At 53.2% G+C, this 15558-nt stretch overlaps 1 protein-coding gene across 3 annotated transcripts in view; it reads right to left on the reverse strand.

Annotated features, from left to right (window-relative positions):
* Positions 1-887: 887 nt before the first annotated feature.
* AGAP3 (ArfGAP with GTPase domain, ankyrin repeat and PH domain 3) overlaps positions 888-15558 on the reverse strand; it is a gene marked incomplete at its 5' end in the record, with an annotated part of 50219 nt that continues 35548 nt past the window's right edge. The window contains 9 exons of one of the 3 annotated variants that reach the window (XM_080936224.1): positions 888-1513; positions 1644-1899; positions 2568-2790; positions 2938-3028; positions 3134-3288; positions 4711-4848; positions 6046-6198; positions 9627-9795; positions 14609-14713. In XM_080936224.1, coding sequence (XP_080792350.1) covers positions 1307-1513; positions 1644-1899; positions 2568-2790; positions 2938-3028; positions 3134-3288; positions 4711-4848; positions 6046-6198; positions 9627-9795; positions 14609-14713 — 1497 coding nt within the window. In that variant the 3' untranslated portion in view covers positions 888-1306. The remainder of the gene's footprint in view (positions 1514-1643; positions 1900-2567; positions 2791-2937; positions 3029-3133; positions 3289-4710; positions 4849-6045; positions 6199-9626; positions 9796-14608; positions 14714-15558) is intronic. The other 2 variants (XM_080936225.1, XM_080936226.1) reach the window with 2 other exon arrangements.

A 15558-nucleotide genomic window follows, 5' to 3' on the forward strand; every position in this document is an offset into this window, starting at 1 on the left:
CAGCGAGGCAGAAAAGCCGGTGAGTGGCCAGTGTCCAGGTTTTGGGTTCCCATACAACCTCAGCAGTACCAAGCAGAGGGAGCCAGCCCAAGCAACTTGTTCTTAGGGAGTCTGGGGCTAGTCTGTCCTGTACCTACATGGCACCGCCCAGGTTCTGCCCTGTGTAAGGATCTTACTAGACTTGAAAAGGGAAATGTGGACTAAAAAAGAAATCAAATAAAACCTGGTTTCCTCTCAATAAGTGTTGATTATTAACTGACATGCGGGTGAGTTCCAGGCACAGCTCTGGCCTACCACATGGACGTGTTCAAGGTGTCTCAGAAAAGGTTGTTTCAGGAACAGGAAACAGATTCAGCACCAAAACTTAATATTCTCATCCTTCACAGACTAAGAGAGGTGTTTCCCTGGGTTTTCTTTCATCAATAGAGAGGTTTGGCATAAATAGTGGGCACCTGGGCTCTTCTCCCAGCTGAGCTTGGCAGGTTAAGCTTAGAAGGCTGCAGGAGGTCAAGGTGGCTCTGGGAACCACCAGCATCCAGCCCCTTCCAGCCACATTAGCATTGTCTCCAGCACTCTAGGGAAGCCTCCAGGCACAAAGTGCCTCTCTCAACACTGTCCAGTGCGGGATATGGCTGCCACACGGGGCACTGCTGACAGCGTGCATGGGGTGTTTTCCCGTGGGCAGTGGCAGGGGAAGGCAGCACACAGCAGGAAGCAGAGCCTGTCTCCTGTCAGGCATGCTTGTCCTGTCATGTATCATCCCTGCCCAGGAAAACTGGACACCACTGGCCAACAAACCTTAAAACAGTACAGAAGCAGAGCTTGGAGGAGAGGGGCTCTGAGACACTCAGTGGTACTGAGGCACAAAAGGAGAAATGAGGCACACATACAGCCTGGTTTATTGGCTCATCATACACACACACCACATATATACACGAACATAAATATTCCAATGTACAAATTTTACATGGGACCCACAGATTGGCCCCTTGTCTTTCATCTGGCACCCCCATCCTGTGTCCTGTCCTTCCCCACCCACTGCGGGGAAGGCTTGTGGGAGCTGTCATGAGGAGGCAGGGTTCTGGAGGAGGGAGAGGTCCTGCCCCCCTCTCCTCACAGGTACCTCCAAAGGGTTCTGTCCTTTAATGGCACCATAGGGCTGAGGGCTGAACAACACACCCTGCTCTGCTGCAGCTCAATCCCAAACCTCTTCACCACCCCTGTACCCTCACCACCCCCTCTTCTTCTCCGTCTGTTTCCTCCAGTCCATGGAGTGCTTCTGGTCCCTCTGCCCTCTTCCTGAGCTTCATAGGATACTAGGGCTGCGGTGCAGTTCTGAGGAGGGGTTGGTGCCATTGGCAGGCTCTCTGTTGGGAGTGGGTGCTAACCCACAGCCCTCCCCAGGGCACCCATGCTGGATCAAGATGTCTGCACACTCCTGGCTGCCGGCACGGCGGGCATAGGCCAATGGGGTCAGGCCTCGGGCATCACGGCTCCTCACATCCACCCCGTACTGCAGGAGAAAACACATCCACAGTTGGCATGATGTGGGAGGAAAAGTCTCAGCTATCAGAGGAGAGGAGAGGCAGCTTTTGAAGGTTGAGAAGGGGGAGAGCAGGCCAGGCCAGAAGCACCAAACTCACCCAGATGAGCAGCTGTGTAAAAACCACATTGGCCATGGCACTGGACAGGTGCAGGGCTGTCCTCCCATCACCATCCCCGTATGTCTCGTTGACTTCCTCCTTGGACCCATGGGCCAACAGCATTACCAGCAGCCGCAGGTCATCCTCCACCACAGCCCGAAGTAGCTGCTGCCCCAGTGGTACATCTGAGCTTGGCAGCGGGGCCAAGAAGAGCTTCTGTTCGTACTTGGCCCGGATCCAGCGCTCCTTTTCCTCTCTGTAAGAGAGGTCCACCGAGGCATGAGACAAGGAAGGAAACAGAGTCCAAATGGTGTGTGTGTGTGTGTGTGTGTGTGTGTGTGTGTGTGTGTGTAGAGGCAGGAAGGAGGCGGGGAACAAGGAGGACAACCCCCACCCCGCAATAATGAGAGTGAAGACAGAAAGAAGCCCCAGGGCTTCAGAGGGACAGAAACTGGGTGGCACGGAGTAAGATGAGAGGGACACTGAAACATTGAAGGGAGACCTCTGGGGCGTGAGGGCATAGAGAGGATTCTAAGCAGGCCCGAGAGGCGGCTTATCAGGCCGACTGAACTCTTGGCAGTTGATGGCACTGGAACAAAGCAGGGCCAGCCTGGAGGGGCTATGCCACCCTATCTACCACCCATTCTCCTCATCTCAGCTTGCAGGCTTGGACACAGGAGCAGCAGTGATATGGGTTCTGCGCATGCGTCTCCTGCTGGCCTCTGACCTGCGATAACAGCTCAGAAAAGGCCCTGTTGTTGTGAGGTGCCTGAGTGACAGGCACCAGAAGAGGAGGGCTCCCCAGGGTCCGACAGCCAAGCAGAGCAACAGCCTTTTAACCCTTCTAATGCTGCGACTGCCACAGGTTCTATCCACACTCACAGTGGGGGCTGGTGGTCTCTTTCCCGGGCAGCACTGGCTTACCTGCAGGCTTCGGGGCCTGGCTTCGAGTAGCCATCCAGAGCCCCCTCCCAGACACTGTTAGCCAAGGCATTGCCCATTGCAGTCATGACAGCTAGCAGTTCCGGTGGCCAGTCGTCAAGGTCCAAGGAGCGGACTCGGGACAGGTGAGCTCCCAGGTGCCGGTGAATCCCTGAACACTCGATACACATCAGGGCACCCAGATTCAGGCTGGCCCAGTCTGGATCTAGGTGGGCAGAGGGAGAAAGATATAGCAGGTGGCACCCAGAGAGGGGCTCATTTTAGAAGGCTACCCCCTCTGCACACTGTACATCTCTAGTTGCCACTTGAACCCTAGACACCCAGCTCCCAGCTCCACTGGCCTGGTACTCACTGGGAGCTTCGCAGTCAATACAGAAGCTATTGCCACGGACTGTGCGGACAGCCTGCACTGCCAGGGCTGTGTTCTGGTTCCCCAGCCGAGTCTGCCATGAGGCGGGAGAGAGAACGGTAGCTGGTCAGTCTCAAGCCCCCTCCACTGGCTCTCCCCGAGACAGGCTCTCCAAGCAGGCTCTACCACCTGTACCAACCTTGTCCTTGGCGCTGCGACATCCTTGTAGGCTGGCGAGGATTTGGGCCTGCACGCTCTGCACCCATAACTCCCGTTCTTCTGCTGTTGAGGCCTCAAAGTGCCAGGTCTGACCAGTGAGGGATACCACCACAAACTCAAAGGACTCCTCTGCCTCTGTGGAGGGGATTTACACTGTCAGGACTCTGTGCCAGCACACGCCCAGTAGCACACCATTGCCAAAACTCCATCCAGACCCTGCTTTGACAACATTCGTCCTCTTCCTCCTCAAAAATGCACAGGACCAATGAGTCCCTGTCCTCCATTTCTAACCACCTGTGGAGTTAGGAAATGGTGGGTGCCAAGCTTGGCTTCCTAAACAGTACCAAAAATGGACACCATGAGGAAGCATCCTAGAGGAACATGAGCTAAATGTCTGGAGAAGGATGCAGCGGGTGCTAGAAGGCGCATGCTGGGCAAGGAGGCGGGTGCGCGCACCATCCGTACGCGTCAGCTGCAGCCTCCTCATTTTGCAGCTCATTAAACCCAATATTCTGGACGGCATCAGCACAGGACTCCTGGGAGCTCGGCCCCTCCCCCACTGCCCTGGTGTAGACAGGCAGGAAGGGCAAGTGGGTGGGGAGAGATGTTTTCTCCAGGAACTGGAGGATGGGAACCGACAGGGACCCAAGGACATATGTTGTGACAAGCACGGGAGTCTGCACTGTGACCCCAGAAATTGTACTTGCCCACTGGACCTCTGAAAGACATTCAAACACATCTATTCCCAGAGGCCACTGCCCCTGAACAACTGCCTATGGGCAGTATGACTTGTCATGGGGGCTAGAGAGACAGTGCTTATATGGCCTTAGGGTGAACCATGCGTTCAGTCAGGGACTAAGTTCTTGCTGTTTGTCCCTTCCTGCAGCCTCTCATCTCAGTGATACCACACCTCCAGAAATCTTCACTTGCTGGGTTCCTCCTCTGAGGACCCTTAAGAAAATGCCTTTGCCCACGTGTAAACTGGTAGCTCCTCTCTCTGTCTCCCCTTGCATGAGCTCCTCCACCCCTTAGGATTCTGGGTGGGGCTCTGGACCACAAGACTCTGCAACACTGTCAGAGGTTCACTTGACTCACACCCATCCCCACAGTAGTAAGAACAGAGATGAGAACTTACAAAGTATTTGGGGACCAAGAAACCCCCTGGGGAGGGGGAGACACTGGAAGAGCAGTGTTATGGTAACAGATACCAAGAGAAAGGCCAGAAGAACATCTTGAGCTGAACACCTTTGCTCCCAGAAGGTTACAGAGAGCACCAGCCAACCCTACATGTGTCGTGAGGTACCAATCGCCGTCCCCTGCTCAGTAGGTCTTAGAAGAGGTAAGGTAGGGTCCTACTGCCCCTTTCTTCAGAAAGACAGAAGTGAGCTCAACTCAACAGGGATTGAGTAAGAAAAGAGTCCAGGATCTCAGAAGGCTGTGAGTGACTTATTTCAGAAATCATTCATATAAAGTATTTCCTCCATCTGCCATGGAAACAGCTGTGCTTTATAGGGTGCTACATCCAGGCCCCACTGCCCACCTCTGGGTCCCCCTAACCTTCAGCAGCACTGCTGGGGCCGTCTGGTCGGGGGGTCCCGGTGCTCTTTTTCCGGCGGTGCTTCTTCCGGTTGGAGTGGGGAGATGGGGGAGGATCCAGCTTGGGGCTGGAACTGAGTGACTCAGCTGGGCCACTGGCTGGTGAGGGGAGAGGTGGACAAGTGTGGGAGGAGGGAGGAGAGCCAGGCACAGAGGATGAGGAAGGCCAGGGGCTGCAGGCCTCCCAGCCCCAAAGCTTTCTGCCCTGGAAGAGTTGGAAACTTAGGCAGAGCAGGCTAAAAAGCGGAGGGAGGCGAGAGTTTCTGCAACCTGAAGGGTGGAAGGCGGCCCAGGGAACTAACAGGAGCTGAAGCCCCAGCAGCTCCGTACCAAATTTATCCTCAATCACACTCCCCGCTCCTCACAATTAATAGCAGAATTAGAAACAATCAGGGAGCTGCCTAATTACTGTCAATTAGAGCACGCTAATCAAGCTCCGCTCCCACACCCCGCCCGGCGCTCACCACTAAATGTCAAACTTCATTAGAGGCAGACACACTCCCTCCCTCCCTGACTAACTCCTTCCAGACTCAACAGAGGGGCTTCACCAATGCCAGACAGGCCATGGGTCTATGACCTAAGGGAATAACCCCTGGCCCCCAAGGTGGCCTTGGTCTTGGATGGGGATATGTAGTGGGTATGTGTATGTGTCTATGAGAGGCCCCTGGGAGACAAAAGTGCCTCTGAGTGGGAGGAAGGGGCTCAGGGGTATGAGTCTATGGCCCAAAAGTTACGGGGTGGGGGTGATAAGATTTGGTAAGAGCATAGGAAATGGTACATGAGAGGTAGGTTCTGGCTCTTTGAACAGGACACACATGATCAAGGGGAGCAGGACATGGGAAGAGAACCTTTCAGGACAACCCTGAAGGGATTAGGACCCTCTCCACTATGGGAGCTCAGTGATGTCTTAGACATGGCTCTCACTGAGGAGCCTCTAGCCTATTCTGCTCTCACTGTCTTCCTGCCAAGAGGCTGATGAGCTGCACAGGGGGCTGATGGGGATACGGCAGAGCCACCAGCAAACCTTGGGAACCAGGAAGGAGGAGTTACAAAGAGCAAGCCTGTAATCTTGGCTGAGGGTCCAGACCTAGGCCTGGGGCCAGAGAAGCTTGTAAACTGGATGCTGAAGAAGGGACTGAGGTATCTAGTCCTGCATCACAGTACCTTGAACAAGCCCTGAAGGAGTCTGCTGGGCCCTCCCCATCAGTCTCCCAGGCTCCTGGGCATCTGGGCTCCCTCTCTCTGTTGCTTAAGCAGATGCCAGAAGAGGTGGGAAGCGGATGAGCCGCCACTCACCAGGGTGCTGCGTGCTGGCAGGCAGGACAGCTGCCTCACTCCACTGGTCAGTACTGGAAACCGAACAGGAGCGCTGGTGCCCCTCAGGGCGAGGACCAGCCCAGGCTGAGCTATGAGGACGCTCAGAATGCAGGGATGCACTCTGGGGGGCACCTGGGGGAGTGGAAGGATCAGGCTGGGAGGAGGGGCAGGTGGGGGGCTACATAGAAGTACTAAGCAGGTTGTAGGGCAGAGCCTGAGTTAACCCAGCAGGACAGTGACCAGAAAGGAGGGCCTGGTCTTCAGTGTACCAAGGTCTCCTGCAGACTTCACATGGGAAGGAGACTCTGGCCTTCATACCCTCCTTATTCCATGAACATGAAGCCCACACTCATCACTATGACTATGAGCTGGAAAACGCAAGGCCTTGGGGTGTCGGGAGAGGTTTCCTGGCTGAGTGCCACTCCCCACAATCCTACCACACATACCTAGGTCCCTGCATCTAACATTTCAGTCCACACATGTCATTTGCTTTGCCTCAGCTTTGCTGCCATTCTGACGAGAAATAAGTGTATCAAATTCAAGTAATTATGTCTAATTAGTATTAGTAATTATCCTGTTGGGCTGGAGAAAATTAATCTTTCGTTTCCCATCAGGGAAGAATGGCAGAGCCAAGGGAAACCGAAGACTTGAGGAGTCCAAGGCTGGGCAGGCGCAGCCCGCCATGGGCAAGAGGGACACTCAGCTTTCTCCAACCCCACTTAGGGCCCAGCCAGAGGCCTTCTGCATAAAGTCTGGAACAGCCATGGGCCTCAGAGCCCGAGTCACTTCCAAGGACTAGGAACCTTAACTTCTTTCACCTTCTTCAGTATCCCCAAGACAGGGTGGTGATGAGGCCAGGAAGAAAGCCACAGAGAACCAGGACAGGTAGGCCAAAGCCACACTTTTAGGCCTCCTGAGAAGCTCCAGTGTGGAGACTGATGAGCCAAAGCTGGAGGAGGGTGGCAGGGGCAGGAAAGGGAAAATGCTAAACAGGAGCCTGCAGCTCAGCAGGCAAGCGTGTGGATCTGGATTTCTGGATGAATAAGGAAGCAGGAGCTGAAGCAGCTGCAAGAGGGGAGGGGAGGCCACATGCTGCAAACGCCCTGAAGAGTAGCCTTCACGGCAGAGACGAGTTTGGTGCCACCTGTGTATTTGCTCTAACACCCATGATGACTGGACACGGGAAGTGCTGGTGACCTCAACAGGTAACTGGTTCCATCCTTAGGTCTCATGTCCTCTCCTAGCTTGTTCAGCCCTCCCTAAATCTTTGAGGCTTCTTGTTTCTCCCTTTACTTCCTCCTAGTCCCTATGCCTCCTAGATTCCATATACTCCCCATCCTGTCCCTTGCCCCAACCAAAGGCATCATAGGCCCAACTTCCTCCCCAAGCCCCCAACCCAAAACCCTGAGGGAGGGAAAGTGCTTTCCCTTTTCTTTGTTAATTCTCCCCTCATTACGCCTGCAATCCCACAATCAGTGTGCACTGTAATTGTCGAATTTGATGCTAATGATTAATGAATTAAACATGGAGCCATCAATTAGTCCTCCGAGGATAATTCTGCATAAAGCAGCGGATAATGTAATTACAGTAACAAAGATAATGAGATGTTAACATCGCCCGGTGAGCGAGAGACGTGTGAGTGTGCATGAGGGTCGGTGTCAGCGACGGCAGCGGGAACTCATGCTTGGGAAGCACCATCCATGTGTTTCTATGTGTGGGTGCCGTAATTAGAGGAGCAAGTTGCCGGGGCTCCCTCCCGCATGCCACGGTGGCATCCTAGGTGAAGCTAGGTGGGCCCAGGATGGGATGGGACAGCCAGAGGCAACTTGCTTCCCCCATTTTTGGGAGATATCCCAGTTTTCCTCTCACTTCCCATTTTCGGAGGAAAGGTCTACTTTTTTTGGCCACCTCCCTCCCTCCTGTGGTACCAGTACAAGAAATCCATGCTGAGGTTGGCCCCATACTTCTCCCTGCACAGAACTCTGGAAGAGCTTCTGTGGTTCAGCACCGAGGACAGCATATGAGCCACTCCTGCCAGGCAGGGCAGGCTCACATATTACCTCACAGGTGGGTGCCTCTCCCTTGGCCTTGCTTCCTTCCCATTGCCCACTAGAGCTTTCCTGGGGTATACCTCAAGAGCTCCTCAAGAGCTCAGGTGGTTTAAAGGAAGCAACAGAGTCTTCCCCAGACCCCTCACGCGAGCACAGCAGGATTTTATAGAACATTAATGCACTCTCCAGAGCTGCTATTTCCTGCAGTGCTGCTTGGCCCTGTGGTCCTGAGACATCCACTATGTTGGCAGATCAACTGATGCAGTCAGACCTCTCCCCACACCTCCAGCCACTCAGAATGACCAACCACATAAGGTACTTTGCCTCAAACAAGGGTCACTCTCCGAGGGTGGGGACATAGCTCAGCAATGGAGTATTGGTGTGCACAAGGCTCTGGGCTTAAATCCCACCAGTACCTACAATAAACAAGTTTTTATTTGGGGATTTGTCCTGTCCAGTCCATGGGATTCAGTATCTTTAGGCACATCCGTGTTCACTCAGTGTTTATGACACCTTCCCCAAGAAGGGCCCAGGACTCAGGGCAGGCCGAGAAGCAAAGAAAGGAAGGGAAAGAAGGCCCTAAGGATGAGCAGCACCAGAACCTGGGGCAGACGGCCTTCCCTGAGAACACACCACAGAAAAAGGTACGAGTACAGCAGGGGACCTGAAGATGACTCAGTGATTAGACTCAGATTCCCAGCACCCACATCAGGTAATTCACAACTGCCTATAACTCCAGCCCTAGGGGGATCTGATGCTTCCAGCCCCTACAAACACTCACATTCATACACTCACACACACTCTCATAGAGACACACATACAGAACACACACACACCCACACACACACACTCTCATACATAAAGACACAGATACAGAACACACACACACACCCACACTCTCATACATAGAGACACAGATACAGAACACACACACACACCCCCCCACACACACTCTCATACATAAAGACACAGATACAGAACACACACACACACCCCCACACACAAACACTCTCATACATAAAGACACAGATACAGAACACACACACCCCACACACAGACACACACATAATAAAAGAATATATCCATAGAAAAGCTGCCCAGACACAATTGTCAGCCTGTGGTCTCAGACTCTCCATTCTCGAGGAACGATCTGCCCTTCTGAACTACTGGGTTTGAATCCAGTGCTTTCTGTGCAGAGACCTTGACCACAGACCTGAGATGGCTTACTGATGACACCAGGTGACTCTGCCCTACTCCTATGGTGAGCTGAATTGTTGGCCTACCTTAGCTTAAACTACAGGGATAGCCAAGGCTACCTTAACATACTCCACTAGGTCTGCATCTTGGCCATGACTCCCAGTGAAGAGCATCATCAAGTGTGACCTTGGCTGGCAAGCATGGACGAAGCCCTGAGCCCAGGCTGAGGAGCAGCCTGTCCTGCTAGGCCCATGTGCAGCCACTCTCCAACTTTCCAAAACTCCCCACACTCCACCACAGCAGCCACCTCACCTGTGGCCCCACCCAGCTGTGTGTTACTCCGCTCCATGGCCAACCCATTGGCACGGGGACTGGTGCCTGGGGCCGTCGAGGGTGTGGCTCGGGGCAGGCGCTTCCCTGGTACTTTCACGGTGGTCCGCAGGAGGTCGATCTCTTTGCCATGGATGTTTTGCATGTAATCCTAGAGGTGTATAGATGACAGAAGATGCTGTGAGCTAGACTCTCCTTAGCAACCTGTCTCCAGCACTGACTGCCCTTCAATGGGGGACAGGGGTGTCGGGGGAGGCACTTAGTCTCAAAAAGCAGGTCTCTGAGGCCAACCAAGTTTGGATTATGCTCAAGTCTCCATGGTGCCCAAAGGGGTGGAGTTCAGCTTAGGAAGACAAGATGAAGAGCAAACAAAGGTTCTAGAACCAAACACTTAGGCTCAAGGCCCTTAGAGGAGATGCTTTAGGTGGTAGAGAGAGGGACTGAGGATAGTACCCATGCGGCTGAGGAGTACCAAGCTCCCAAGAAGCTCCTATCACAAGCTGCCATCTATACCTGGGTACTAAGGAGCAATCAGCCCTTGGGACAGCCCCAGATAACAGTTTGTCAAATAGTTTATAGACCAGCCCTTGGTTCTCTGTGGTGGACTTGGGAGTGTACCGCACACGGCATGGATTTCTGTCAGTGGGACCCGTCATCGGTACACTGTCATTTGCACATCCCTGGGTTGTGTGTTAAGAACAATATATCTACATTCATGTCAGTTTATTTCAATCCCAACCAGCTGAGTGAGAAGTTTCCATGCTCATCTCAAACTCACGGCAATCCTCCTGTCTCAGTCTCCAGAGTGTTCTTTGCCCTATGTTAGAGATGAAGAAACTGAGACTTAGGAATGTTAATCTACCCAAGGTCACAGCAGAGCTGGACCATGCCCAGGTTTGCAGACTCCCAAGACTGTCTTCACAGGTAATATCCTCAGCCAGAACCCTTGACTTGCCCCAAGTTTCAGAACCTTCTGTCCTGGCAGCTCCTTGTTAAAGCTGGACCTGACTTCCATGTCCTCAGTCTCCATACTATTTGACAAAACTCCTCCTTTGGTGTTATGTAACTCTCCGAGAGGAGAACATAAGATTGTACTGATCAGACATAAAGTCAGATCTTTCATGAAAGCTCTTGAGAATCTGGCAAAAGTCCTTTGCCTATATGGACCCACGAAGCTTGAGCTTGTAGCCATCTTGGTTTTTAAGGTGGGCATGACACTTTTCCAGACAGACGACCTTTCAGAAGGCTCAGGCTCACTGTACATCTGTGCCTTCACAAGATGTGTCCAGGGAGGAGTTTCCACCAGTGCTCCCAGCATCTGCACTTGTGATAGTACCTCCCTGTTCTGTCTATCCCTGTGACAGGGCCTGGCTCAGGCACACTGGCTCTGACTTTGTGCACCTTTTGGGATCCATAGAACGATCTACTGAGAAGTCAGAGGACATACATAGCTTTCCAACCCAGGATGACCTTGACAATTCAGGCCTCAAGGCTGTACACACATTGGGCACTGGCTGCAGCTCTGGGCCTCACCAGCACCATAAACTGCATGGGATCTAGAGCCTGGCTGTGCAGTGGAGCCCACAGGCCCCCAGCTGCCATGCCAAGGGTTACCTCATCTGACCGCTCTGCCACACCAGGTTGTTGCTAGTCCTTCCGTCCTCATTCATGTCTCGTGCTCATATCTGGTTCCTGCCCTTCATCATCAGTCCTTATCCCCACATCTTGCACTGGCTGCTCTAGACAAGTGTCAACAGCTGGCTGGGCCAAAGGCCCAGCTGTGATCCCTCTCCCCAGGGAGGGCTTGGGTTGCTCCAGTTCACAAGGAGGTCACAGCAGTTAGAAGTCTTTAGGCCCACTCAAGCTCTGAGATGCCCAAAGCTGGTATGTAGTATGAGAAGATGACCCTAGGCTAAGAACAAGAGCTGCACAGAGGGGCTTTGTTCAGGGCCAAGGAGCTAGAAGCTGCCTAGCAGAGAAAGACTGTCAAACTTCTGCATCTGATTACACCATGTCCTGTGGGTCCAGCAGCATCACACCCTCAGAAGTTTGGGCCCGGTGTTGGGCCCAGGGGACAGGATGAGGAGCCTGGAGGAGTAGCAGCCGAACAGGGACCTCAGGCAGAGAGCAATAGTGTTTCCCTCCGTCAGCAGAACAGGGGAGCATGGTGGTGGCAGCGGCTGCTCAGGAGAGCGGTCACCACGGCTGCCTTTATTACCCACCATCAAACAGCAATTTCTTCCCCAGCCTCCTCGCTAATTACCCAGCCAGCGTTCTCATCTCGTTTTATTACTGGAATTAACAACGAGTTCAGAGCGTGGAAAGCTATTAAGATGTGTGATTAAGCCACATTCAATTAGTTTCTACAAACAATTTAATTGATGTTGCAGATAGAATTAACAGAAGGTGATTGTGTGAATGGCTCCGCTGGCTGCAAAATGGGGGAAGCTGTGGCAGGCTCTCTTGGGCCAGGCTTGGGCTCCGGGCTTGAAGCTTGTGGCTGCCCACCAACTTGTGCTTCATAGCAGTGGGAGAGGCCCAGACACTGTGGTCTTGCCTCTTAGGTGAGACCTGTGTCCTTCAGGAGAGTCAGATAGGCCCAAGTCTTGAGGGAGACCCTTTTTCCCCTTTGATCATGCCTAAAAGGCTGAGAGGCCTTTCTCTCTTACAGTTAAGATTAAGGTTCAAGCAACTCAAGGACCCTCGATTCTTACAGGTTAGACTGCTAGCTCTTCTGAGGTTAGAGGACGGTGGCAAACAGGAAACAGAGGCGAGTATCAGCAGTGGGAGAGGACAGGCGAGCTAAAGCTGCAGGCCAGGAGAAGGGGAAAGGAAGGAAGGGTGCAGAAATGAACTGGGCCTGAGAGCACAGCTCTCCACTTCACATTGTATCCAACAGGAAGCTTTCAGGGGAGCTAAGTGATGAGAAGGAAAGGTCGGGCTGAATGTTCTGCTGGTGTGTCCTGACATCCAATGGGAAGGACCTGCTTTTCTGACTGCCTGAGGAGCATCTGATGATGACCAGACTCCAGCTATTGGGTACAATGGCCACAGAGCCCAAGGAGATCTAAAGGGCCAGAAACCAAAAGGCCAGGTGATTAGGCTGGCTGTCACCAATTAAGAGTTCACCCTGCAAGCCCATCAGGACAGGTCTGGAAGTTCCTGGCTCTCAGGCCCTACCACAGGCCCCTGAAACACACAGCACAAGTATGAAAAGAGGAACTCCCGGGAAACTCAGATGCTCAGCCAGGCCTCTGGTGGCTTGCCTAACTTACTCTCTGCTGTGACTTTTCCAGTCAGTCTCAGAAGTAGGTGGACCCACATTTTGGCTCACTTACTAGCTGGGTAACTTTAACATGCTACAAAACCACCCAGCCACTGCTTTCAAGCTGTGGTTATAGAAACTAACATTCCTTCTACCTTCCCCCTTTTCTTTTGGTTCCAAAACCAGAACCCAGTCTGATACAACTGACCCCATCCCTCCAAGTTTCCATCCCTCTTTCCTTCACTCTCAGTAGGAATAGCAAAAGGGATAGACCCCCACACTTGGCCACAGTTGCACAAATAGAAAGCCATTGTTGAGGATGTAGGCAGAAGGCTGAGACCACCCACACAGGAGGGAGGCAGAAGTTTTCAAGTTCCTTGGTCCAGATGTAAACATGCAGAGAACATGTAGCCTGCCTGGTGGTCAGAGGGAGACCTGACTCACGGGAGTTGGTAGGTGCTGCGAGTTTCTGGGCCTTGGCCCACTGCCCAGTTTCTCCTGCAACTAGGGAAGACACCTCAGATTCCCTTTGTAGAAGGCAACCCTGAATCTACTAGTAGCACATACTCCTCCAGCCCTCCCAAGGTACAGGGCTCTGTGGTGAGGCCTTGTATCTGTAGAGGGCACTCTGTCGGTCTAAGGCACCTTCTATCTCTGTAGGCAGTGCCACCTGCGTAAGCCTAGTGCCTTTACTGTCTTTTGAGGCCATGGAAGAAGGCTGAGGCTGTGTGAGGAAGGTGGGTCAAGTGCAGAAGAGAACCTGTTGGAGTTAATAGACATGGGTCCTTCCGTTTCTCAGGGCTCACTCCTACCTGGCATTCTGGCACAGGAACTAAGAGGATTAACTTCCAGCATTACCCAAGGTAAGGGGAAAGAAGATCAACAGGAAGCCCAGGCTGTAATCTGGCCTAAATGGAGACCTCCGGAGGCCTGCTCTGACCAGGCCTTCTGGAGGGCTGCCTGGATAGGCCTCTTAGGACCAGGTAATAACCAGGAAATGAAACCCCTGGCACCTGTCAGGCAGGGCCTCCCTGACACTGTGTACAGATTTAAAGATGGGCTAGAGACCCTCTGAGGCTAGCCCAGAGGCTCTGGGTGGGGGTTGGGGGGAGGTGGGGCTGGCCCACGTGCTGTGCTCGAGGGGCTTCACAGGAGAACTCATTAGCCCCACAGTGGGGTGGTGACAGAGATGGATTCTGGTGACAGCTGTGTGCTGGAGCCACGCAGTGAGGGAAGAAGAAGAAAGGAGGGTAGGGAGAGCTGCCACAGGGGCCACATTACGATCCCTGGGACACCCATGTCACCACTGCTGGGCACAAGCCATGTGTTCCTCAGAGCAGAGCCGTCTACTCCTCCCTAGGCCAAACTCAACACCCTGGCTCTCCTCGCCGGCCCGGGAGACCAGTGCTCCTCACCGCCATGGCCAGCCACAGACCTCATTCAGCAACATCCATGCTCTTTGCCACAGAAGTTCAGTAGTTACATGGGAAACAGCCTGGCTGACAAGGGAAGGGCAGCCATGACAGCCCAGCAGCACCGGCTAAGCAGAGCTGGTGAGGAGCCTGCTCTGCAGGAAAGGCAAATCCCAGTTCCTGTACCCTTTCCAAACGACTAAAGCATGGTGCATTTTCTAAGGACACTCCACGAGATCACCAGGAGTCTTCTGTCACAGTCCCTCATCCCTACGCTCTGGACTCACGTGCAGGCTGGGGTGGTAAGTAAGCAACCCGTTGTCACACAGCGTCACATACTTCTTCTTCCACTCCTTGTTCAAGGATTTGCCGCTCCTTTTCAGCAGGATCCCCTAAGAACAGAGGTACAATTACAGATCAGGAGTCAGACTGCAGGTTGCTGAGGTTGCTGTGCCCCAGGGGCAGGATTCCAACAAGAGTCCAGCCCATAGGTCTCTGATGCCTAGGACTTGAGCAGAGCCCAGGAGGCAGCCCAGCACAATAAAGTCGTGTGATCGGGTAACTCCTCACCCTGCTTTCTGCTGAAAGCACTGCATCTGAGCAGAGGGCTTAAGGACCTGCAGCCATACTAGAGAGAGCAGGAGGACACACCTTCCCACGGGCTTTATTCCCACTGGCCATCCAGGAGGAAGCAGGTTGAGCCACTGTTAAGCTAGAAGGCTCTACAAGAGAGAAGGACATCTGGTAGAAAATTCTGGTCTTCTACCACCCGAAGGCGCTCCGGGCAGAGAACTCCCTACTGTCCTAACAATGCTCTCTACCACCAAGCTATATCCCAGTTTCCTTTTTACAACAGGCTCTGCAGTCTGCCTAGACTCACTCTATAGTCCAGGTGAGCCTAGAACTGACGGTCCTTCTGCATCAGCCTCCCGAACAGCTGAGATTACAAGCCTACACCACAAGGCCTAGCACGGTATGCTCTTCAAATGCAGAGGCCTCTTCAAATAACAGTCAAGGACAAGAGCAGGGCCTATGAGCACAAGGACATTTATGTAGGCTGTTTGTTAATAATTCTCAGCACCCAGCACACCTGGGCCAGAACAGGTGCTCAGAAGTGTCTGTTGAAGAACTGGACAAAGTGTGCCCAAGACTGTGCTGTGTGCTATCGAGAGATGAAGGCAGGACACAGACCCTGATTCGCAGTACCCACCACAGCCTTCAAAAACCAACTCCTCCA

This window comes from Micromys minutus, assembly GCF_963924665.1.
Source record: "Micromys minutus genome assembly, chromosome: 23".
Taxonomy (NCBI): Eukaryota; Metazoa; Chordata; class Mammalia; order Rodentia; family Muridae; genus Micromys; species Micromys minutus.